The 24,975-nt window shown below is 46.4% G+C and overlaps 1 protein-coding gene and 1 long non-coding RNA gene across 5 annotated transcripts in view; both read left to right on the forward strand.

The window, feature by feature from the left end:
• Positions 1-24,975, forward strand: part of BIN3 (bridging integrator 3) — a 79,019-nt gene that overhangs the window by 2,878 nt on the left and 51,166 nt on the right. The window contains exons 2-3 of one of the 4 annotated variants that reach the window (XM_039521620.1): positions 3,889-3,975; positions 9,649-9,780. The exons of 1 other annotated variant lie outside the window; for it this stretch is intronic. In XM_039521620.1, the coding sequence (XP_039377554.1) occupies positions 3,968-3,975; positions 9,649-9,780 (140 nt within the window). In that variant the 5' untranslated portion in view covers positions 3,889-3,967. Of the gene's footprint in view, positions 1-3,888; positions 3,976-9,648; positions 9,781-13,628; positions 13,788-24,975 lie in introns of those variants that run through there. 2 more of the 4 variants (XM_039521622.1, XM_039521621.1) reach the window with 2 other exon arrangements.
• On the forward strand, positions 14,170-16,626 carry LOC120396617. The gene is made up of 2 exons (XR_005593254.1): positions 14,170-14,428; positions 16,227-16,626. It is a non-coding gene; the product is annotated as an uncharacterized LOC120396617 (long non-coding RNA).

Genomic DNA, 24,975 nt, shown 5'->3' on the forward strand with positions numbered 1-24,975 from the left:
TTCACGAGGCTCTTCCATAAGCTAATAGCCATCCCAGCTCCCAATATTCAACCTAAGCGTTCCTCTGCTAAACATCCTGTTGCCCCTACATATTAAACCTTGGACTATCCTACATTCCTCTCCTTTGTTGGTTATTCCCTTCAGGCACTTGCCAATGTCTGGGTGTCTCACCACCGGTCATTGTCTGGCCAAGTTGCTCATATTCAGGGTCCAATTTGTCAGAGGTGCTCAGCAGTCAGGCCTGATTACGGAAGGATGATGAATGCCCCAAATTCTCACTGAAGTCCAAAAGCAGTTCAAGGCCCCTCACAAGATCAGGCTCGATTGCTTTCCTCCTACGTCAGTTCCCTCGCTCCACTCAGTCGCTTCTCCGTCTCTTCTTTGCTCTCCACCCAGTTTGCTCATAATTTCCTTCTACCAATGAGCCCAAAACAGAAGGTGTCAGGCAGAGAAGGAACAGTGGATTGAAACAAAAGAAGGAGCTTGCATCATGCCAGCCAAGGAAGAGAGTGGGAGCTGTGGGGAACCCTGTTCACCCAAGCCAGGGAGAGAAGTGGAGGCTCTTTTTATGCTTTAAGAGCTCTCCCGTCCCTCATCCCCTGCCTCCTGGAGCTGCTCTGATGCATCTCCATCTGCAATCCAAAACGGCATTGTTTGTTTGGTTGCTTTTTTTTACTTTGCTGCCATGTCTTATTGCAAGCTCCCAGCTCATTTGCTATCTGCTCTCACCTCTAGCTGTATTTTTTTGGCCATTCCTGCTTTCTAAATGTCACCTACGCAGGGAATATCTGTGCTTCGGGATCTCTTCTCCCTAGATGCATTTGCCCAAGATCAATCTATGTTCATTTCCTGCCTGTGTTTCTAACCTCCCTAGATCCTTTTATGTTAATCCTTTGTCCTCACTGGTGTTTGTAACACCTCCCAATTTAGTATCATCTGCAAATGTAATTACCGTGCTGTTTACCTGCACATCCAGATTGTTAATAAATAAAGCCAGCCCTAGCGCTGATCCCTGCAGCTCTGTGCCGGACACCTCCCCACTGCACAGTGCCATGGAGCATTACCCTTAGTCGCCAATCCTCCAGCTAGTTTTCGATCCATGTGACAGCGCTCACACATCCAAGCCAATTTGAATTAGCTTCTCAAGTAAGAGTTCACGAGGCACCATATCAAATCATTTCCCCAAGTCTAGATGTATTATATCTCCCGCGTCCCCTTCATCCACTCACGTTGTAATTAGAGATTAAAGCGACTGAGTATTTCTGACGTGGTATTTACTTCAGCAGTCTCCAGTGCTGTGTATTGCTTCTGGTTCCATTAGCCTCGACATCTTTCTTTCTCAGGGGCTTATGCCCCTTTTTCTCCTCCTCTTGCCTAGACTCTTCTGCTGCTCAGGGGGGTTTAGAGCATGACTATTAATGGGGCAACTCCCTGCCACACCTTATATTTCTCTCCGCATGGGCTAAATTACACTTGTCTCTGGCCTGTTCCACATCTCTCCAGGCCCATCGGCGTTGCATATCCCCTTCCTTTGTGTTTGTCTCCTCCGTCAGGTTTGTGCCTTAGGTAAATGCTATCATCTATCTGGGCCTGCTCCTTTCTTCTTCCAGGTCCTTGATCCGTACACTGGACTGATACTGACCCAAGCGACGGGCGCCTCTCCCACTTTCAATTGCTCCACTTGCCCTGCAGCTGCCACTCTGCTTTTCTCCTCCGTGCGCGTTCTTTCTCCACTCCAGCTGCTCACTCTCAGCTAAGCCCTTCGAGCACCGCGGTACCCTAAGCTCCCCAGGGAAGCTGTTCCCGCAGAAGCAATTGTTCAGGCTCAAATCTTGCTGCTAGGGAATTTCTCCGATCATCCTGCCTAAGTTTGCCTTGACTTAACACAGCTTTGCTCTCAGTTATACCCATCATCCCACGTGGAACCACTCCTGTTCCTTCTTGGTGCTTATGCACTTCGCGTAATTGTAGACAGTTCCACTGGCCAAGCTGCTGGCTCATTGAATTTTCCCTTCTATTCTATCTCAGTGTTGCCCATCTCCCTGCTGCCAGCCACCTCATTCATCCACCCTCCCTCCCCACAGACACATTTTCCATGGCTCTCAAATCCCAGGTGTCCCCTCCATTGCGGTTTCCTAACCCCTCCAACTCACAGGTGCTTATAACCTGTTCAAACCAACACCAAATGGGAAGGAAAGACAATAAGGGACCGTGTAGCACAGTGGTTCTCAACCTGCAGCCCGCGGGCGGCTTGTGGCCCAATCAGCACAGAGCTGTGGCCCATGTGACATCATCAGGGCCATATAGGTAGTATTGGATGCGGCCCACAATGGTAAATAGGTTGAGAACCACTGGTGTAGCGGCATAGCTGGTCAGTCAATAACCTCTCTCCTTCCGCCCCACCATCACACACTGGAGTCACACACATGCCCTCGCCATCTAACCATCACACACACACTTTCCCCACCACTGTAGAATCCATTCCCCACTCCTCACGCACGTGGGCATATTCTCCTCAACATTCTCCTGACGTTCGCTCACTCTCTGCACCATCAACCCTGCATGCACAGCACCCCCCTATATGCACACAAATCCCCTTCCCGCCACAGGCACGCCCCCCTCTCTCCCTTTCACACACCTTATCCCCATACCCACAACAGCAGCTCTAGACTTCCCCAGGGTTCACGTACACCCAGATTGCCTCAAACAACCACTCCTAGGAGTGGCAAGAGAATGGAATTGACTAAACTTGCTGTGGCAAATGGGGCTTGAAAATGCTTAGGGCTTACACACACACACACACCCCTCTACCGTTGCAGTTTTAAGAGTCTTTTTTTTTTTGTTTTTAAGTCCCAGAAAAAGAGCAAAGAAAATCTCCCCTGATCTCCCCCCAAAAAACATGCTGGAAGTTATTTTCCTCAATTTTCCATGTTTTGTACTGAAACTAGGGACTTTTTTTTTTTCAGTTTCCTTTCTGAAAATAACTCGGAAACTATAATTTCCTCCTACTTGCTTTCCCCCTTCTTATTTTGATTTGCAAAGTCGCTGGCTTTGTGGAATGATGCCACTGCGCCATGGCTTGCTTTGTGCCTTGCTTTACAACTGCATTCTTTAGGGCCCCAGTCCTGCAAATACTTACAATTATGTGCAACTTTTCTTACATGAGTAGAGTTGCCGAAATGCTTAAATGCGTGCAGAATCAGCATCTAGATTAGTGAACTAGCACCCCAGTCCTACAGACACGTATGGCCGTGAATTATGTTGTTATTTATATTATGATAGAAGGTAGAGGGCTCATCCAAGACCAGATTCCTCTTTGTTCTAGGCACCGTACAGATATATATTAAGTGACAGTCCCTGCCCTGAAGAGCATACAGTATGAATAAGACTGACCAAGGAAATATTATCATCTCAGTTTTACAGATTAGGAACAGAGAGATTAAGTGATTTCTCTAAGGTCACACAGAAAGTCTGTGTCAGAGTAGGGAACTGAAGCCAGATCTTCTGAATCACATCCAGTTGCAAGACAGTCCTTAACCCTAAACCTTGCGTGTTTCCATTTTTTTCCAGCGTGGGTTCTAAAACAAGGGGATTCTAATTTTAATAGCAATTCACTTTCCTAACTGCTGCTTCCAGTTCATAATACTCTTTCTCCATTCAAAGCACAAGTGAGATCCAGCTCTTATTATTTAAAAAAATTGAAAAAGCAATTAAACGATCTCACGATATTTTAAACTCTCTCTGAGTTTGTTTGTGGGGAGTGAAATGTCTAGGGATATTTCTCTCTCTTAATTTCTCTCTTGCATTAGGCTGCGACGCGTGCCAGGTTCCCGCGACGTTCCCTTCCCCTGTATGTTAAGAACAGTTTTTCTGATTTCTGTCATGCAGGGAAAATTGCGATAGATTTGAAAAGCAGCGTATTCCCAGGAGAAGAGCGGATACAGATGATTTGTACTTATGAGAAGAGATGTGGCGGTGGGTTTATTTGTTCCCCCTTTTACTCAATGAATTCTTCCATTTTGTGTAATTTCTCAGAATAAGAAGTTTTATCAGAAATAGGTTTTACTTGTTAATGACACTTAAGTGTACACAGTTAAATACAGGCTATCAGATCTAAAAGCTCTGCCAAAACCTGGCAGCAGTCACTACCCTGTCTCCTTGCTGGGGATTTGTTTGACATCTGAAAGAAGTCACAGCTGAAAGACGGTCTTGTAATTAATGCACTGGACTGGGATTCAGGAGGACACCGTTCAGTTCCCAGCTTACGGCCACAGACTCTCTGTGTGACCTTGGACCAGTCACTTAATCTCACTGGCTAAGATTTTCAAAGCTGCCTACGGGGATTTGAACAGGCCAGTTCCCATTAATTTTAATGGGAACTGGCCATCCAAATCCTTTTGAAAACCTCAGCTTCTCCCTTTGTAAAATGGGGATAATAATACCTCTCCTCCCACCCTTTGTCTTCCCTGTATCGTCGGGGAGCTCTTTGAGGCAGGAGCTGTCTTATGCTTTGCGTTTGACCAGTTCCTCGCACTGTGAGGCTTTGATCTCAGGTGGGCCTCTGGGCACTATTGTAATACAAATAATAAGTTGTTGCTGTGAAAAAAACATGAGCGTTTGGGCTGCAGAACTTCCAGTTCCAAGCAGCACAAGTGACTGCTTCTGGGGCCACATGGCTCTGTGTTGACTCAGCAGTTCATACACCTGATCTCCCTGCTCCAGCAGTGCAAGGGCGTTTACAGCCTGACCTAAATTTCCCCTGTGGCAACAGCAAGAGACAGGGCTCACCGCCAGATCCTGATCTTCCACTCCAGCAGAGGGATCGGCTGCATCCAACCCTCATATTTCTGTCTGGCTAAATGGAAGAGGAAATATCCCACCAATTTACCCTGATCCCAGCAACGAGGGGCATTGGCTTTCCCTAGGATCTTAAATTTTTTATCCTTCTGTATTAAAGCACTCCGTCTGCATTGGACTGAGTCACTGGGAGCAGAGGGAACTCAGCACCTGGCAGGATTGGACCCTGACAAATTGTCATAGCAGAGGGCCAGTTATGGGATGGAGTGAACTCAGTAATCCCAGAGCAGATTCAGATGTGGCAAGAGACCAGAGTTGTAGCCGTTACACCAGCTCTGAATTTATTCCGGTGTGCAGTTGTGCATATTCTGCATCTCAAGACCCAGTTCTGCATTCCAGCATCCTGGCGGGTAGGGGGCATTTCTTGGTGCTTCTTGTTGTGCCTCTCCACCGCCTTGGTGCCAATTTGAAGAGCTGCTATTCTCAGCTCGCTGCCGCTGCACGAAAAATTAAACTCCATCTGCTCCTCCTGAAAGAATGAGGGAAGAAACAGACTCCTCCACCTGCTAAACTGCACTCGTTGCCATCTAGGGCTTTGCTGCAGAAACTCAGGCGAGTTGCGTAAGGTAAAGAGACTACAAATCCCCAAGGCCAGTTGGTTGTGCCAGGCAGTCTCCAGCTGACCAGTTTGGAAGAGCAGAGCCAATTTAGACACCTTCACACCCGGGCATAGCACATCCAGGTCACGTTAGCAGAGGGAAGTTTTTTTGGTAGATGACTTCATGGACACAAATTCCATAATAAGGATAATACTGGTGCATGGAAACTTCAAGCACGCTTAGGAGATGCTCTGCTATTTCAGTCTCATTTCTAGCAGCAAGAGGAGAGATTCCTGCCCTCTCCAGCCTGTTTTCCTCCCAGTGGTATAATCAGAGCCCACGGATAATTGAGGCCTTTTTTGGCTTTCCTTTAAAACATGCTGTCTCGTTTTGTTGTGTCTGCACAAGCAAAACAAGTGACATAGGCAACTTCCAGCCAAAGCAGGAGAAAAGGTGATGTGGGTGCACTCTCCCTGCTGGGGTGATGGTCTCTGCAGAGACTGTCCTGGGTTGAACTTCTGCCATGCTGTGTGGTAAGACCTCTCCCCTCTCCAGCCCTCCCCATCTCTCATGATGGGACATAGAAGAGGTTCTCCTAAACACCAGTAACAAGACTATAAGTGCAGATGTGTCCCAGATAAGATTTCCAATGCCCTCACTCATAGATCCTGGATCATAGAATCATAGAAGATTAGGTTTGGAAGAGACCTCAGGAGGTCATCTAGTTCAACCCCCTGCTCAAAGCATGACCAATCCCCAACTAAATCATTCCAGCCAGAGCTTTGTCAAGCCAGGCCCTAAAAACTTCTAAGGAGGGAGATTCCACCACCTCCCTAGGTAACCCATTCCAGTGCTTCACCACCCTGCTAGTGAAATAGTTTTCCTAATATCCAACCTAGACCTTCCCCACTGCAACTTGAGACCATTGCTCCTTGTTCTGTCATCTGCCACCACTGAGAACAGCCAAGCTCCATCCTCTTTGGAACCCCCCTTCAGGTAGTTGAAGGCTGCTATCAAATCCTCCCTCACTCTTCTCTTCTGCAGACTAAATAAGCCCAGTTCCCTCAGCTCTGGTCCTCTTCCCAGCAGCCCTGTTGGAATAATCTGGATCTTATAATTCTGGAGAAAAGTCCTGGGGACGCTGATCCCATGAACCCCACCTCTGGAGTGTCTAGATTCACAGGTTGTGCCTTTTTCTCCATAAGGTGGCCCCTGAGTTGTACCTACCGATGGACAACGTGTCTAGTCACCTTTTGCACTAGGGGGACTGCACATAGCATGGGATTTACTTCATCCTGAGGAGGAAGAAGGGCTCAAGATCTATAGAGAAAGACAGTTGCAGGATGAAGGCAGTATTTAGGTTCACCAGAATGTTAGCGGGGAGGCTGGAAGGAGGCAGCTGGCTCTCAGTAAGGCTGCCAAGCCAATGGAGTTCCATATTTTGAAAGGGTCATGGGGCAATTTGTCTCCATAATAAACTGGATTTTTTTTCCATTATGCCTTGGGAACGGAATCAGCAAATTACTCACCAGGGGGACCCACCTGGAAGCACAACTGCTATGGTCACCCCCCACTCCCACTTCTAACTCAGCAGGTGCTGGAGCCTTTGTCATCTGCATCCTGACGTTTAGGTACTCCCAGGTTTGCAACATTCAGCTGGTGCCCGTTAAAAGACTTGATATTCTCCCGGAGCCCTTTTTAATTGGTTTCAATGAGCTTGGTAATTAGTTTAATTATCTTCTGTTATTGTGCGGTGCCTTGAGATGCCAGTCAAGTCTGTGAGTGCAACGTGTCAGAGGTGGGGGTATTACAAAACCCCTGGGAGGAACCCAAATACCTAACATCCCATGCCAGGAGCACCAAGAGCAGGAGCCCTTTGCATGGTGCAAGATTTGCAAAGGGCGTCTACCTCCAAGACCAGCTTAGCATGGCTCCTACCAGTTTGGCCCAAAGACAAGCTTCCCTTCTGGCTCAAAAGGCGGACATGTCTCCTACAAACCAGGAGAGTGTGGGTGCCAGTTTCAGCTGAGGAACTATGTAGATGGTGCATGTAACCTATGCAGCTGGCAGAAGAGGTACTGTAGAAGTCACTCTGATGATGTGTTTAAATTTGGCTCCAGCATTACTCCCCCTGCGGCCAGACACAGATCCAAGCCTGTTCTGGGATGGAGATCACCGCTCGCATTCTTCTATTAAGACAAACTGGTGGGTCTCTAGCATTAGCCAGCTCCTAAGTGCTAAGTCAGCAACATGTTTTGTAGAGGCTACTGCTGACATATTGGGGAACTGGACGGCTCCAGAAATGAATAAGAGAATACAGAGCTCTACATTGCTAGTTCAACTCCAACATAGGCTGATGCTGCTCAAAGCTGTTACAATCTGACGGCTGTTTGGTGGCCCCTGGGAAATGAGTGCAGTGGGTCTCAAGTTTAGAGAGGAAAGATGGTCTTGTGATTAAGGCACTGGACTGGAACTAAGGAGATCTACATTCAGTTCCTATCTCTGCCACTGACTGTATGGCCTTGGGTTTGATGCTTAGGCTCTCTCAGTTTCCCATCTGTAAAGTGGGGATAATAATACTCCCCACCCAGAGTGTGAGCTTCAGGGCACGGACTCTCTCACACGTTGTGGGTGTACAACACCTGGCATGATGGGGCTCATAGGTGCAACCAGGGGCGGCTCTAGAAAATAGGCTGCCCCAGGCAGCGCGGTGTGCTGCGCCGCCCTTCCTCGGTCCCGCGGCGGGTCCCCTCTTCCCGCGGCTCCGGTTGAGCTCCCGCGGCAGGTCCACCGGAGCCCCGGGACGAGCGGACCTGCCGCAGGCATGACTGCGGGAGCTCCACCGGAGCCGCGGGAACAGCGGACCTCCCGCGGGCACGGCTGCGGACGGTTCGCGGGTCCGGCAGCTCCGCTTGAGCTGCCGCAGTCATGCCTGCGGGAGGTCCAGCCGAGCCGCGGGACGCGCGCCTCCGCAGTCATGCCTGCGGCAGGTCCGTCGTCGCGGCCCGTGGACCTCCCGCAGGCATGACTGCGGCAGGTCCACCGGCCCAGCCTGCCGCCCCCTAGATTTGGCCGCCCTAGGCAACAGCTTGGTTTGCTGGTGCCTAGAGCCGCCCCTGGGTGCAACCATAAGACACACAATAATCATGGCAGTCTAGTTCCAGGGGGCAGGCCTCACCAAAATCACCCCTGCAACTAGTGCAAATTGCCTCCTTTTGTTGGTTTCCACAAAGATGGAATTGACGGTGGAGACTGAACACCCCTGTCTCCCTTTCAAGGTGGGGTCTCCTGGGGCAGGGGCGGGGCATGTCAAGGGAGCAGCGAGCCAAGCGAGGCACCCCCTCTTCTGCCCATCACCAGACAGTTGCTAATCCAGAACCCTTCCCCCACCCTCGCTTTATACAGAGAGATGAATAGGTGCCAAACTGTGGGCCAGATCCTCAGCTGGTTCATATTGGCATAACTCTGTCAAAGCCCCCTGAACTGTGTCGATTTATACCAGCTGAGGATCCGGCACCATTGGTCCAAAGACCGACTCCAAACCTTTAAAAAGGCTTTGTTGGTTTCCTCTCTCTGGTGGGGTGGGATGGGGGGGAAGAAAATAATGCAGAGTCATTTTCCCTGAAGATGTTCATGCACGTTCTCTCTCTCTCCATTCTTCATCATGCTTGGGATCCTGCTAATAAGTCAGAAAGGAGGAGGAGGGGGAGAAAGAAAGGAGCTCTGCTGAGCTTTAAGCCTGGTATCTCCACACAAAAAAAATGCTGTGACTAATGCTCCCAGTTGGCAAAAAGGCAGTGTAATCAAAACATTTTTTTTTTTAGTCCTTAAAGTTAGTCATTCTGCAAGCAGGAATCCAAACAGGCAGACATGAAATGGAAGCCACAGTGCCTGAGAGCCTCTTATGCAACAGGCAAGGCACTTAGCTAGGAACGCTTCGGCATTGTCCTGGACGCTTGTGGCTTTTAAATTGGGAAAGGAGCAGCATCCGGGGAGTGGATGGCTCGGGGGGAGTGACAGAGGGAGGATGTGCAACATGCAGCATTTCACTGCCAGGTTCCTCAGCCCTGGTCAGTAGTAACTAAAAGTTCTAAAGGAACTTTGGCAGCTCACATGAAAATTTGGTTGGGTCCAAGTTGAGTTCCCAAAAGGCAGATGTGCCACCATTACACGGTCCCTTTCTTGGCAGTCTCACCAGAGAGACCATGGACTGTATGGGCTGCAGAGAATGAACTCTCCTCTGATCCTATAGGCCCAGCGTGAAGAACAATGGGGCAAGCTCCGCTGCCAATGTGCCATTTCTGGAGAGGCCTCCTCTGGAGTGGAGTTCAGTCTTCATTGCCCATTCAATTCAAGAGCTGTCTCTTTTCTGCCCTCGGAGTATGTGAGTGAAGTGAAAAGCCTAGAAACTCACCCCCTCGTGTTGCCACCCAGCCCCCCCCCAGCTTCTCCCATCACCTTCTGAAATGCCAGGGCCTTCTGTGCCCTCTGCTGGGCTTACTTTTGGCGATGACCTTTTATCTACTCCTAGACCAAAGGCATCTCGGTCCTCCACCACTCACAACTCCAAGTCTCTCCCTAGCCATGGGACATGGAAATATTCCCCCAGGCAAAGGTGTAGTTGGTAAGAATGACCATAGTCATCACCCTGGAGCACCACCATTTTACCTTGGGACTGTTAGTAGTAAGGGTCCAACTCTCCTCAAAGGTTCTCTTTATACTGATCCAAAAGGTTACCTGTGCTGTCAGTCCCTCTCGCCACCTGAGAAAACACAGGAGCCTTTGTTCTCCAGCCCTGTCCCACCCTGAGGATACAGACAGGAGCCTGCATGGTCCTGACATGAAGTTCTAATTCCCTATGTGCTTGGCAGACAAGTGACTGACTCAAAGCCTTTTCCTCACATCCCACTGGCACGGCAGGGCACCTGCCTGCACTTGACAATCGCCCTGTTCCCGTTCAGAACTGAACAGAGGCTATGGCTGCTGCCATCTTGACTGGCACTCAGGTCAGTGGCCTCTCCCTCCCTGTGCCTGTTTCAAAATAGGGATCTGGGGCCACGCTGCCGGGAAGTTCAAACCCTGTGCCACAAACTGGAGTGAGACGGGACTCCCAGGAGAAGCTTATAATTGGCCTGGATGATGAAATTGGGTGGGGGAAGAGGTAAGCATCTAGGACTGCAGAGAGGAGTAAATCTGGCAGCAGCAGCAGTCGGGGTGGGGAGCTTGTATGCAAGTCCTGGGGTGTGAAGCTGAGTGTGTTGTAATCCAGCCTTATGCAGTGGTGGCTCCAAATGTCGCACTAGTTCTTTGGAAGGCAGCAGCATGCCCCATTCTTTACTTATAAGAGGGTACGATCCTGCCTGGGAGGCGGGAAATCTAGCGTCTGTTCCCTGCCCCATTAACTGACTAGCAGAGGGACAATAATCCAGTGGTTAGGGTATTCACCCAGGAAACTCAAATTCAATTCCCTGCTTTGGCATGGACTTCCTGTGTGACCTGGGCCAAGTCACTAAGGGTCAGATATTCAAAGGTATTTAGGTGCCTAAAGATGCCGATAGGTGTCTCATGGGATTTTCAAAAGAGCCTAAGAAGATTAGGTGCCTAACTCCCACTCGGCGCCTGTCTGCATCTTTAGTCACATAAATACTTTTGAAAACACTGGTTTTCATCTCTCAGTTCCCCATCTGTACAATGGGGATAACAGCATTTCCCTACTTCCCTACTTGGTGAGAGGATAAATGCATTAAGGATCATGAGGTACTCAGGTACTACAGCAATGGAGGCCAGATAAGGACCTAATGAGAGAGGGCAGGACATATATCCTTATTGGGTATGGCTACAGTAGAATAAAAGATTTGCAGCATGGCCATGGATGACCCAGGTCAGTTGACTTGGGCTCACGGGGCTCAGGCTGCAGGGATAAAAATTACTGTGTAGACTTTGGGGCTTGGGTTCTGGGACCCCCTCACAGGAATCACTTTAAGTCACTTTGATTAACATTTTCCAACTATTCTGTTATATATGGGCGCCTCCTTTTTTTGATGCCTGATCTGAACCACTTGGAGCCTGACTTTCAGAGAACCTGAAAACTTGCAGCTCCCATAGACGACAGCTGGAGCTGTGGTAGCTCAGCGCCTCTGAAAATCGTGCCTGATGGCAGAGGTCCTGAAAAATAATTAGACGCCTAATTTCTATTATGAGAGGTTTCAGAATAGCAGCCGTGTTAGTCTGTATCCACAAGAAGAACAGGAGTACTTGTGGCACCTTAGAGACTAACAAATTTATTTGAGCAGAGGCTTTTGTGGACTACAGCCCACTTCATCAGATGCATACAGTGGAAAATACAGTAGGAAGATATATATATATACACAGAGAACATGAAACAATGGGTGTTACCATACACACTCTAACGAGAGTGATCAGTTAAGGTGAGCTATTGCCAGCAGGAGCGGGGGGAGGGGGGGAATAAACATGGGGAAATAGTAAAGTAAAACTATTTCCCCATGTTTATTCCTCCCCACCCCCCTCCCACACACTGTTCCTCACACTTTCTTGTCAACTGCTGCAAATGGACCATTTTGATTACCACTATAAAAAGTTTTTTTTCTCTGCTGCTGGTAATAGCTCACCTTAACTGATCACTCTTGTTAGAGTGTGTATGGTAACACGCATTGTTTCATGTTCTCTGTGTATATATATATCTTCCTACTGTATTTTCCACTACATGCATCCGATGAAGTGGGCTGTAGCCCATGAAAGCTTATGCTCAAATAAATGTTAGTCTCTAAGGTGCCACAAGTACTCCTTTTTGCTAATTTCCATTGAAATCAATGAAAGTTAAGTGCCTAAATATTTCTGAGGATGTGGGCCTAAATAATTCTTAATCAGCCACTCAAAAGGCATCCAAAATCAGAGGGCACAATCCGACACATCTAAATGTTTTGGTCTTACACTTTTTGGTTCAGTTTCTGTATCTGTAAAATGGGGCCAGTTACCCCTGGAAGCTTGTGAGGGGCAATTTTTAAAGGTTTGTAAATGCTTTGAAGATTATAAGTGGTAAGCCATATGGTTCCCTACTCAGTTCCCATGTACTTCATCAATTTCATTGACTATTGAGTGCAACTGGAGCCTTCCTGATATTGCAAAAATCGTTAACACAATCGTTCCCTCAAAGGCTTTTAAAAATAGTATGCAATTTATTTTCCTTCTTAGTCACTTGCCTCCACCTTACGTTACATTTAATTTATCTTGTTCGTATCAGTTCCTTGCCATGGTCCTGTCTCTCAAGTTTGTTTTTCTTGTGGATCCTGGCATTGTTACTTGTTAACATTTTTTGTGTTGTACCAGCTCTGGCAGCCTGGAATAAATACACCAAGACTCAGTATTAAAGGGAAGAACTGGAAGCCTTATTCAATCCGCCCAACCTGACTGGATGCCTACACTGAAATGACTAAGCCAGAGTTGCTAACCTGTCCCAGCATGTACTGGGCCTTGAGTAAATGCTGGGATGGCTTTCTCAGGGGCTGTGTCTAATAATAAATAAATCATGCTTAAAATGAAAAGCTAGCTTCAAAGCTGTCCGCAGAGATACAAGTCTTTCCATCCATTGGAGCAACACCACTTTATCCCACTGCCACAGACATACGTAACTACTGCAATGCAACCCTCAGTAGCACATCCACTGTGCAACAACAGAGGCAGATTTTCAGACGAGGCAAGTTGGGCAAATTCCATCTCCTAGGAAAAGCGCTGTGAGATTCGCACACTGCGAATAGGGCCTGGGCCAGTAAGCCGTCCACTTTGTGAAAGCCATTCAGCTGCAGAGGTGTCAATTTATCTGCCTCGGAAGGCTCCCAGGGCTAAGCTGCAGCTATTGCTGGGAGCTGAGTTTGAAGTTCTAGGCTGTTCCCCAAAGCCAGGCCCTGAAGTGGCTCAGGGAACGGCTGCTGGGGGTCATTGCAATGTGCTGGTCTGGAGCATGTCCCAGAGAGCTGGTGATGGCAGAACAGGGGAGCGATCGCTGCAGCCTCGCAAGGCAGCCGCATACCAGCCTTGCTTTGTAAAACTGTGGTGCAGCCTCTCACCAGCTCACTTCAGCCCAGCCCAGTGATGTCATGGCACTGGACAGTGACATCACAGCACCAAAGCACAGCTCCACATCGTGACATCACAATACTACACTGTGACATCACGACACCGCGTCTCACGCTGTGGCTCAGCCGGGCCCCGGGCTGTTTGGGAGGCAGCATGTTAACGTCCAGCCGGCCCCGCCCCCAGACGGTGCGTGATGTCACGCCGTCTAGCGTGCCGCTTACCTCCGTTCCGGAAGGGGCGGGGCTAAAGAACAAGCGCTTCCGGGAGAAAGCCGGGGCCGGAGGGGACCATGAGCTGGTGAGTGAAGCAGGGGGAGGCGCTGGGGGCTGGTCCCGTGGGCCCGGCCTTTCTCTGCCGTCGGGGCGGCCCCCTGCCCCGCCCGAGACACCCGGGGCTCCCCGTTCGCCCGGCCCCGCCCCGCCCCCCCCACGGGTCCCTGGCTCTTCCCCTCCCCTCCGGGCCCCTGGGCCCTTCCCCCTCCCCGGCTCGTCCCTGTCCCCACACACACACACACACTCCCCGTCTGCCCGGGCCCTTCCCCTCGTGCCCTCCCCTCCCGGGCCCCTTCCCCTCCCCGTGCCCTGGGCCCTTTCCCTCCCCACCCCCTCCAGACCCCGGGTCCCTGGGCCCTTCCCCACTCCCCGTGCTCCGGGCCGCCCCCCATCCCGTGTCCTGGGCCTTCCCCCCACACACACACTACAGCTCTTGCATCCGCTACTGACCTGATATCCGCATCCCTCTCGTGTTCTCCCCACCCTCCTGTTTCCCTTGTAGCAAAGTGCTGTTGTGTCAAGTTTGTTACCGGGGGGCGGGAAGCTACCTCGCATACCGATCTGTGTGACCCAGTGTACGCGGGGTTGTTAACATGCAAACGTGGACCCTTGTTTACTTCTCGCCACTGGTGTTTGTTACTCCCTTTGGAGAGTGAAAGTGCGCTGGTTAGTTTCACTTTCTTTTAGTCCCTTTCACTCTCAGGACCCTCCGGCCCCCACTTACAGCACCAGGTTCCTGTAGAAAGGGCCTGGGTGTGAGAGTCAAACAGCTTGGGATGAGTTCCTAGTTCTGCTGTTCTCCGCTCTGGTGTGAGAGTTGCTTCCCTTCTGCACATTAATTTCCCCCCTGTACAACATGGGGCAGATACTTGGCTCTCCTTTGTGAAGCAGCTCTTGGTCTGTGGATGAGAAGCATGTTTTAGGGGCTTTGTGGTCTGATCCAAAGCATATGGAAGTCAGTGAAAAGGCACCTATAGACTTCAAAGGGTTTTGGATCTGGTTCCAAATTCTTATTTATTTATATACTTGCTTAACAATGTCTGTAATAAACACAGCAGAGGAAGGTTTATATCAAAACAAAACCTTTTTGCTAATTTTTTTGAATGCCTGAAACAGTCTATTAATAGGTTTTTATAAAACCTAGGTTGGGTTCAGAACTAGCTGAAGTCACTTTAGCTTGTATCTTGCCTCTCAAATGGATTTCAATATGTTTGTGATACAGACATTATTTGCACCTCATAATGTCAGTATTAAAATAGTAACAGTGCAGACTGGGGGGGATGGGGTTTTGTACTCTCCCATGTGTTCTAGCAGTGCTGTCCAGTTTACTCATGGGAAGGCTTCCTGCCTTTGTAACAGGCTTGGCAGCATACCTCATCTTAGCTTGGGAATGTTAAGTATTGTTGTTTATGAATGTTTGTGTGTTAAAGTAAATGTGTGTTGGATACTTCACAGAACAATTTGGAAGATGCGGTCTCTGACCCAAAGAATTTATAATTACTAAGAAGCCCCAAGCAGGATCAGGCCACTATTGTGCTGTACAGATGCATGCATAGATATGTTTCCAGCCCCGGAGAGCTTATTATCTAAGGCCCCAGTCACGGACTTCAGTGGCACTACTAATGTGTAATGTTAACCATGTGTAAATGTTTCTGGGTTTGGGGCCTAATTTTAGATTGGACAGTAGCAAACAGAAGAGAGGGGATGGAATGAGTGCAGCAATGTGGACCAGAGTGCAGCAATGTGCATATATGCATAGGACATCCTGCCCAAAATGAGATTTTTCTCAAACGTAGCATAGTACTTGCTTAACATCTTATTGCTTACCCAAACACACCTTTCCCTACCTTCCTGGTTTTCCCCCCCTCTTAATCATCTCTCCCTTCTCTCTGACTGAATCCTCCTCCTTACCTATTGCAAATATAATTATAAAATAAATGTACACTTTTGCTTTGAGTCTGTTCTTCTGTTATTAATGAAAATGGATCTGTGATCAGATACTGGAAACACTAATGCAGCCCTTCACACTCATGGTTTCAAATGACTGTAAGCTTTATTTGCAATAAATTAAAATAACTGATTATTCTCTTTTTAAGATTATTGGTATTTCTCTTAGGCATTTCTAATGTTTATTGTGATGTCCAAAAATCATTTGATCAAGACATTTAAACCAAACCTTGTCACGTACACGTCATCAGTATACTTGCATTACATGCTTTAATTACTCCACTATCCAGAATTATTTTCCAAATATAAGTTACTTGTCTGGCTACAAAACTCGATTTCTTGCTTTGTAACAGATCAATGTGAAGCATTTCTGATTAGATTCTTCTGACCTCCATTTCCCTGCATAAAGTTTTACTTAGAAACCCTTGCTGGTTTTTGTATTTATTCTTGCTCACCGATTCCTGCTCAAATGGTCTCAGTTTACAAGTCAAATGTTTGATTTTTTTTTTTCCCCTAGCTGCTGGCACCGCAAATTCAAGTTGAGAGTTGAAAAATCCAGCAGTGTTCTCTCTGCCTCCTACTGTCACCATAAATAATAAAGATTTTAGGATCAGACATTTGCTGGCAACTTTGTTGTAAGAGACTCCAGCTCTCTCTGCTGTGTCTATGTTGGCTCTTCAAGAATAACAGCAGAAACTTTTCTGCATCCATAAAGTCAGCAGATCTGCCTTGAAGACAAACAGGGCATGGATACATTGAATAAAAAGTTCCAGTTGAACAGAATCATCTTCCTGATTATACTGCCCTGCTGTTTAAAGAAAGGAATATGTACTTTATAGTCCAGATAGCCTAATCAGTGTATTTTTAGTCCTGACTCATGCATCATGTTATTGTGGTAAATTATACCCATTGCTGCACTTAGATTTTAAAGTAATCAATTCATTTCACCCTCTCTATCAATCTTACTACTCTCTTAAATTGCACAACACAGAATCACTCCACGTGTGCTTTCAGTGACACCGCTGCATCATCTGTGTTCTATGCTATAAATGGCTGCATCCTAAAACCAAACATTTATAAATCTGCCTAAAGTTAAGGGGACCGTGTCACATTAAATGTCATATTACTTAAAATGCCCTTAACTCTTTCACTTCTTTGATTGTTAAAAATGGAAGGAGAGTAAAAACCTACTGTTTTTTGTTTATCCATTTATGCACTTTTACTTTTTTAGTTCTGTTCAGCCTGGGCAACGAAAATAGATAGTTTCACTTTGAGGTTCTCATGCATTCACACAAAGATGGGATGCTTGGTTTGTAAACATTGTAGAAGGACCTTTAACTCCAAACAAAAAGAACTTTAGTTGGAGCTTTAAAAAAGTTCCTCTGTGTGTGTTTGTCAGATTTGCTAAAAGCTCTGTACAAGACTCCTAAAACATTGTTCTGGGACAGATCACATCCACAGTTCCTCTCGTGTGTGGTGGTCATTTTTCAATCCTGTTAGTCATGCAGAGCCTATAGAGTTAGTGATAGATGTATGGTGATGTAAGAAAGAGAGAATTTAGCTTGATTCTGAGATCCCAGGTTGAGTCTGTAGGGCTGGCCAACAGACAAATAATCTTTAGTCTTTGTCTGTAAATGTGCTTTTAAATGTGGCTATGGTCAGAAAAATAACTGAAAATAGCACCTCGCTTAGCAGATTTACTCCCTGTATATTGAGAATTAGTTTTTGCTACATTTTACACCTGTTAGCACTGCAGAGCTAATAAAACCGGATTGTTCAGCTATCGTAAGTATCATCATTAATGAAGTTCCCAGGACAGGGCTAAATGCTGCCAAATTACAACTTTGCAACTCCTTTGAAGACAATATGACAGCACAGGTGTAACTGAGGGGAAAATTTGGCATGCAGACTCTATTGATGGTGAGGAATGAGCCAGAAAGAACTCAGCTTGACCCTCAGATCCCTGGTGAGACTGCATAGCTGATGGTTAGAAAAGAAATATTCAAACCAAGCCAGTCCAGTTTGATCAGAAATAACTGAGACAGTAAACAGAATTTTATCATGTCATTTGTGAATTTCCTTTTCAGAGCATAACTGCATGTTAAACTCCTGTTTACACTAAGGATTTGCCTTCACTACAAAGTTAACATGAGTTATAACCAGGGATCCTAGAAATCCATTTGCAACAGAAAAATGCAGAATTTGTGTTCTTTGAGAGAATCTTTAGTTTTGACATTTTGTGAGAAAATAAAATCAAATACAGTTGAACCCCGATTATCCAATCTAATTAGGACTGAGGCCAGCTTGGATAATCAAAAATTCAGATAATCAGGGGAATGGGCAGAGCTTGGGATGTCAGCCCAGGCAGCGGTGCTCAGGCTGTCAGCTTAAAAATTGTAAACATATCAATAAAATATTATGTTCAACTGACACCTATATATTTTGTCGCTAGGGAAAGTTCAGCGTTTCCTTTAAATAGCAAAAAAAATGGATTTTTATGTTTTTTTTATCAGGATTTTGGTTTTTTTTATCACAGAAAACTAGGATCCCTGGTTATAACTCAGGTCACGTTCCACACACAAAAACACTTAGGTGCACTTACACTTCAGCATAAGCCCAAGGTTCGAACTTAGGCTCAAGCCTAACCTCCCTTCCATTCTTACCCAAATCATTCTAATCCAGGGTCCCAGGACTCTGCAAGGGTGAAGGGTCCAAGCCTGAGTCAAACTGGGAGTCCAGGACCCAGGGTTCAAGCCCTATAGCTTTGCAGTGTAGATGCAGCCCCACTGGACCTAGGCTCTGGGAGTCAGCCAAAAGTATCCCACATTCCCACAGGCTGGCTTTCTTGGTCCTTAGCACAGTCAAGTTTAGTGGACAGTCAGGTTTTCCCAAACTGCACAACAAAGAGCTAGAGCAGCCATATGGCGGGAGGGCACTAGGAGAGCAGGGATATGGTTGATTGCACTCAGGTCTGCACACTGCAGTGTAGATGCTGGAATCCCAGTTTTGGGACCAGGTTAGAAAATTCCTAATGTAGGACTGACAATCAGTTCTCTAACCCAGGGCCTGCTGACTCGCTTTCCACTAGCCCTGGGCTTACATTGCAGTGAAGACGTACCCCTAGACTGAGCATGATGGTGCTTTTCACTTGAGTTCACTGGCCTGTCAAGTGATACAGGCTAAAGTTCAGATTAGCACAAGTCATCAGCTGTTAACATGCCCACTTGTGTAGTGTGGACTTAGGCTAGAGCCACTCAAGTGCTGTTGGTCCTTTCCCACAACTCCATTCCTGTGCCCAGAAAGGACAGATGAGTTCTCCCATAATTTCTTGAGAAGGAATTCCTGGAGCAGCTCATCTTACTGCAGTTTGGAACCATGGGATATGCCCCCAGAAATCCTAGCACCACACACAAGTGAGAGCGGCATCAGTGTGGACACAGCAGCATGAGGATTATTGTGTGGTGTGGCTGCTCTCACCCGAACGAGGGTAACTCAACAGGAGTCACTCGCACTAACACTGCCGTGAAGACATACTCTCAGAATGGAGCCATCTGGGAAAGCCCTGGTAGAGCGTATCTTAAACATGGTTCCTGCTGAGCCACGTGATTGGGAGCCACATTTGACTTGTGTTTTAACACGATTTTTAAAAACTGCTCCATTAATGAATATGGGGCCTTCAGTAAGCTTTAGCAGAGAATCAGAGAATTCAGAAACCCTGTGTACCTCTGGGGAGCTGCTTTATTTCAGGAAGGTTAGCCTGCAATAGCTGACATACGTTATATGTGGCTTGCACTGGAAGATGAATTTTTAATCTTTTACTGGGGTAGGAATGAGGGGTCACTGTCAAGGGTGGGGTTACTCAACTGAAATCTGTGATTCCCCTTTCTTCCTCCACAACAGATCAACGTCAGTCTTTGCGCGTGTTGTGGCCCCATTTCCACATGAATGTGAGAGACCTGAACTCTGAGGCGGTTAGTCTGTGTATAAAACAGACAATCGCTCTCAGTTCGGTTGTCAATGGCTGGCAGGCCATGCTAACTGTAATAGTGGCTAATTCATGCAGATATGGCCAATGTGAAGTCGTGCTGCTGCTTATTGAATGAATCGTGTCATTCACTTAGGGCTGGAATTCAGTACGTCTTCGGAGGGGAAAGGGTCTTATTGACGTGCATCCTCTGATGTAGGAAGATTCCTGAGGTCACATTTGGACCATTTAGGCTGCGGTGACTGTGAACGAGCAAGGCAGTAACAAATTCTTCTGTAGAACAGCATGCATATCAGAGGGGGCCTATTGTCTAGGGGATTGTGCCCTGCTTCCCAAATGTCAGTGCAAAAAATGTCTAACGTTTATATCACTTGCTTGCTGGGAGTTCTGCATAAAGAGAGGATGAGCCTTGTTCCAAACATTCAAGACTGAGAGTTTTCTTTGTTTAGCCGATATATCACTGTTTGTTTAGTTTGAGCGTGCTGCCTCTGTCCAACAATGGCCCTCATCAGATGCATGTCCGCAGCTTGGAACATAATGTTTTGAAGTTTAGTGGGAGGTTTACCCTAGTGATTAGAGAAAGGGACTTAGTCATGACTCTACAAAGTTTTATTCGTGGCTTTACCACTGTCTCACTGTGCTTTGAGGAAGGTGGCCTAATCTTTCTTCCTCAGTTTCCCCGTCTGTAAAATGGAGATAATAGTTGCCTCACATAGGTGTTTCGAGGCTTAATTAATGTTTATAAAGCACACTGGGATCCTTGGGATCAAAGGTGCTATCGCTGTAAAGAGTTACATCCATCCCCTTGTTACAAACAGGCTCAAGTTCTGTGTTACTAATTCTTTGTCTTTCCTTAGCACTTTACAAACACTGTCAGACTAAGCCTCCCTGCCCCCCGTAAGGAAAGTCAGTGTTGTTATTCCTATTTTACAAATGGGGAAATTGAGACCCAGAGAGGATGTGACTTGCCAGAGGCCTTACAACTAATCTGTGACAGAAGCAGGAATCAAACCCAGATCTCCTGACTTCCACACCTGGGTTATGACTAGATGATGTTTTCTCGACCATGTTTTAGGGCCAACTTTAATTAGAGCAGAATTAGGCTTATTTGGGGAGGGATATTTTGTCGATAGATGAGATTATTTTTTTTAATCTTGATCCTTCTGGCATCATTAAGATTTTGTGTCTTGCTTGGATTATAGTCTCCTAAATGAGCTGCCCCAGAGACTGTGTTGAGAAGTTGTAGCTTGGTTGCTGGTGCTGTCAGGAATTGTGCCACTGCTCAGCCATTTGGAGTGAGTATTTGTGGTGTAGCAGGTATTTAGTGACTCTGTCACTGCAGCATTGATAGGCAGTTTAGTTTTTCTGCAGGTTTACGGGTTAAGAATGGAGGACAGCAAGTTGCTCAGTGTGGCTAGGTGGCAACACACGTTGAGATCAGGAGGTCTCCACTCAAGTTCCAAACCAGGATCTGAATTTTCTCTCCTGTGCTGATATTTCAGTGCCATCCTAGGGAGGGGGCTGTATGGCCTGAGGTACTGTCCTTCAGAAGATATATTAAAGTGAGCTCTACTCCTGTGGCTGTCACAGGTGAAATTTAAAGATCCCAGGTCACTTTGGGGGAAAGAGTAGAAAATACAGTACTGATCTTCTGACCTCTATTCTCTAAAAGCAAATGTGAATGACTTGGGCTTTATTGGGGCCATTACTGAACCGGTGGTTTCTGTGTTTTCCTCTTCAGTTACAATTCAAGCATCAATTTATAATCTAAAGGGTACCTGTAGTTATAGAAGAAACTGCTTAAAACCTAGTTCTGTTGTATCTCAAAAGCAGGTTTTCAAGCTACACTTCACCTCTTCCAGTAGTTTTCCAGTTCCAGCATACTGACTAAACTAAGCACCTAGTATTAATTTAAAGTTAGGAGTTGAATTGTATAGTCCTGTGATGTTTAACTCCCCAAACCATTACCAGGTTTTGATCTAACAAGACTTCCATGTTAATCCATTTTCCAAAAGATTTCGGTGTGTAAAGGCTGATGTTTAGCTCAGGTCGTGCAATAAAGCGCAGTTTTCTAGGTCACTGAACCCCATCTACTCCAGAGGTACTGGGAAAAAGTATATTTGGGAACAGGTGGGAAATGACAGGCATGTTCTGGTTCCAACATAAATGTTTATTATGTATTAACATTATTAATATTACAGTCATGCCCCGAGTCCTGATCAATATCACAACCCCATCTTCCTAGGTGCTGTGCAAACACATACAAAGAGACAGTCCCTGCCCCAAAGAGCTTCATTTCTAGCTTCCTACAGTCTAGAGATGCTACAGTTACAGTTAAGAAGGTACTTTTTAGACTAAGCCTCCATTTTCAGTGGGTTATAACTGCTAACTGGTCTACCTTCCCCACAAAATACCTCGTAGGCTGACATTTTTTAAACTTGGTCTCAACCCAGAATTCTTGTTTGTCACCTTTTTGGAGTGAACTTACTTCTATATGGAATTCAAGGGAACATAGTGCAGGCCAGGCAGCTCTGGAGAATCCAGTCTTCTGTCTCTGCAAGAGAAGCACTGTTACCTCTGCACTAGAAAGCCCATTTCTAGGGATGAGAGGGGAGCTGATTCGCCGTGCCCCATGCACTGAGGGCTTTTCTGCCAAATGCCACTTTTCATGATGGAATTTAAACAGAATTTCTTTATAATGATAGCAGGCTAGCACCTGTTTGATCAATGAGTTCTGGAGAGAAGCAAACAAAGGTATTTTCTCAAGCCCAGATCTTGGTCTCATTGATGTATATGGCAAAACTCCCAGTGAAACCAGCATTTGGCCCTTAGTATCTGATAAAATTTGATCCAAAAAAGCTCTTAGATCCCAAAGTGGTGAGCAAAGTATAAATAGCTACATAGATAATTACTTCCTACATATACCTAGATACTTGATTTTATAGCACAGATGGTCACATGCACTACAGAAGTACTCATGTTTAAACACTATAAATGAAATGTAGTTGTTACCTGCATTAATGTAGCTCCTGATCCTGCAAACTAGTCTGTGTGACTTGAACCCCTGAGCCACTGGCAACCGTGGGGGTCCACACCGGCTCGGGGAGTCCCCCAACATGGACCAGCTTGTAGAATCAGAGCCATAATTTTTTCTTACCTGTGTGTACAGAAAAAAATATGTGAGCACCCTCTTTTAATGCTAACATGGTTATCACATGACTTGGTGGTGGTGTTCCATGCAGGCAACTAAAAAACAATCTTATAACACAGTTAAGCCACAACCATCTTTCACAGCCACGCTTAAAATGGTTATTTTTGTAGCATAGTCAGGGCCTAAAACAGCCTTGCAAAATTCTGTTCGCCCACGCACCTGGCGTGAGTAATTCTCTTTTGATGGGTGAGTAAAATATCATTAGTTTTTTCATTATCATCTTGGAACGGGTGGGAGAGTAACTTCTGGCATTATTGCATTTGTTTAGTACTGACACTGGGCTTGGCTGTACAGAGGACACAAGGGATAAAGACGATCCCTGCCCCAAAGAGCTTACACTCTATAGGCTTAGTACTGCACCACTGAACTCAGTGGAAGCAGGTTTGGAACAAAAAGGACTAAATACTTAAGGATTATAGTTTGAGGCTGGTCTAAATCAACATAAACTGCGTGGTTACATTATGCGTTTTTTCTTTGTTATAGGGGCTCACGCTGAGACCAGTTTTGTTGGTTTGTTGGTGCCCTGTAGCTTTGTCGGGGCGGACTGAAACCCAGGGTTAAGTCTATATATTTTTCAGTTGATTTCAGAGGTGTCCAATACTCTTAGCCAACTTCTGTGCTGCTGCATGCCCCGGGCAATCCCACTGACCTCCCAATGGAGCTTCACGGGCAGAAGTTAACACAGAATTTGGCGCAGTATCTCTCTTAACATAAGCTGTTTGTGATCCATTTGAATAATTTTTTCCTTTTGCATTAGTGTTCTGTTTGGAGTGGTTGCTATGAGTTCTTATAAAGAAGGGGGAGTGGGGTGGGATGGTGCATGCAGTTTCCATGGACACCGTGTAGTACAGCAAGACATCCAGAGTGATGTGATATATTAATTCCAACTGTGTCTTGTGTTCATGCATCTCTCACCTGGGAGGGCTGGAGCTGGAATTCCCCCGTTCCTTGGACACTTGCTGGTGCATTGTATAAGGTCATAGGGTTTTTTTTAAGACCGGGACAGTCTCAGACTCCTTATTCAGCTATCTGAGACTTGGAAGTTCAGTGGTTGTATAAGTTTTTCACTAAGGCATTGTACAGCACCAAGCACACTGTCAGCATGCAGTGAATAATTTCTCTTATGGCCTGATCCTATGAGGTGTTGCCCACTTCTTGCAAGGACACATCTATAGTAGCAGAATTATTACCTATATTTCATCAGCTGCCTAAGGTTGCAAGTGTAGACAGGGCCCAGGCATTTTTATTATTATGTCATGAAAAGCTGCACCGAACCGCATTGAATCATACTGTGAGAGAAGCACCTACTCCCGTCTACACTAATGCTTCCACTGTTGCTACAAACATTGTAGCTGCCCCACCGCTGGCAACTGCCGGAGCATTGCTAATGTAGACAAGGTCCCAGATGGTGTGTGTAGGGAATGGGAATTGAGGGTTTTCAGCATTTTGCTGAGAAAGTTCCTGTCACCTAATTAAGGTGAACTTAATGCAGCGTTTGTTTTTTTGATGAAAAAGCAAAATTTTCCTTGGAAAGCAGACGCTTTCATGAAAAATTTTGTTGAGTTGGAAATCAGTTTCAACAGAAATTTTTCAGTGAGCCCTCCTAGTCTGACCCCTTATAGTTATTAGAGAGCCTATGACACTTTCTGCAGGAGTCTGAGTGTTAACCCTGAGGTCCTGACCATGTACATTGTCGGTAAGTACCTTCTGCCCCCTCCAACTTTCCCTCCACTTTCAGTTGCATACAGCTTTTTCCTTACTTCCTGTCCTAAATCATCATTGGAGATTGTTGTGCACTGTTGAACAGCAGCTGTTCATATCCCCAGAAGCAGCTGCATTTCAGTGGTGGTTGAAAATATTCATGTGTTTTCCCTATTTACCTGAGAGAGGTCTTAGGAAGCCTGATTAGTGTTTTGTGGTCCTCAAGTGGAAGGTGTTATCATGTGTTTTGTTGCTGTCTACGCTTATTTCCCCCATTTAAATTCCTGAGGTTGATAGCCCTCCTCCATTTTTTCTGGTCTCTGCCAGATTAGGGAGCAAGAGTGGGCAAGTGTTTTGCTGGGTGGAGGG

This window comes from Mauremys reevesii, linkage group 2, assembly GCF_016161935.1.
Source record: "Mauremys reevesii isolate NIE-2019 linkage group 2, ASM1616193v1, whole genome shotgun sequence".
In the NCBI taxonomy this organism is placed as follows: domain Eukaryota; kingdom Metazoa; phylum Chordata; order Testudines; family Geoemydidae; genus Mauremys; species Mauremys reevesii.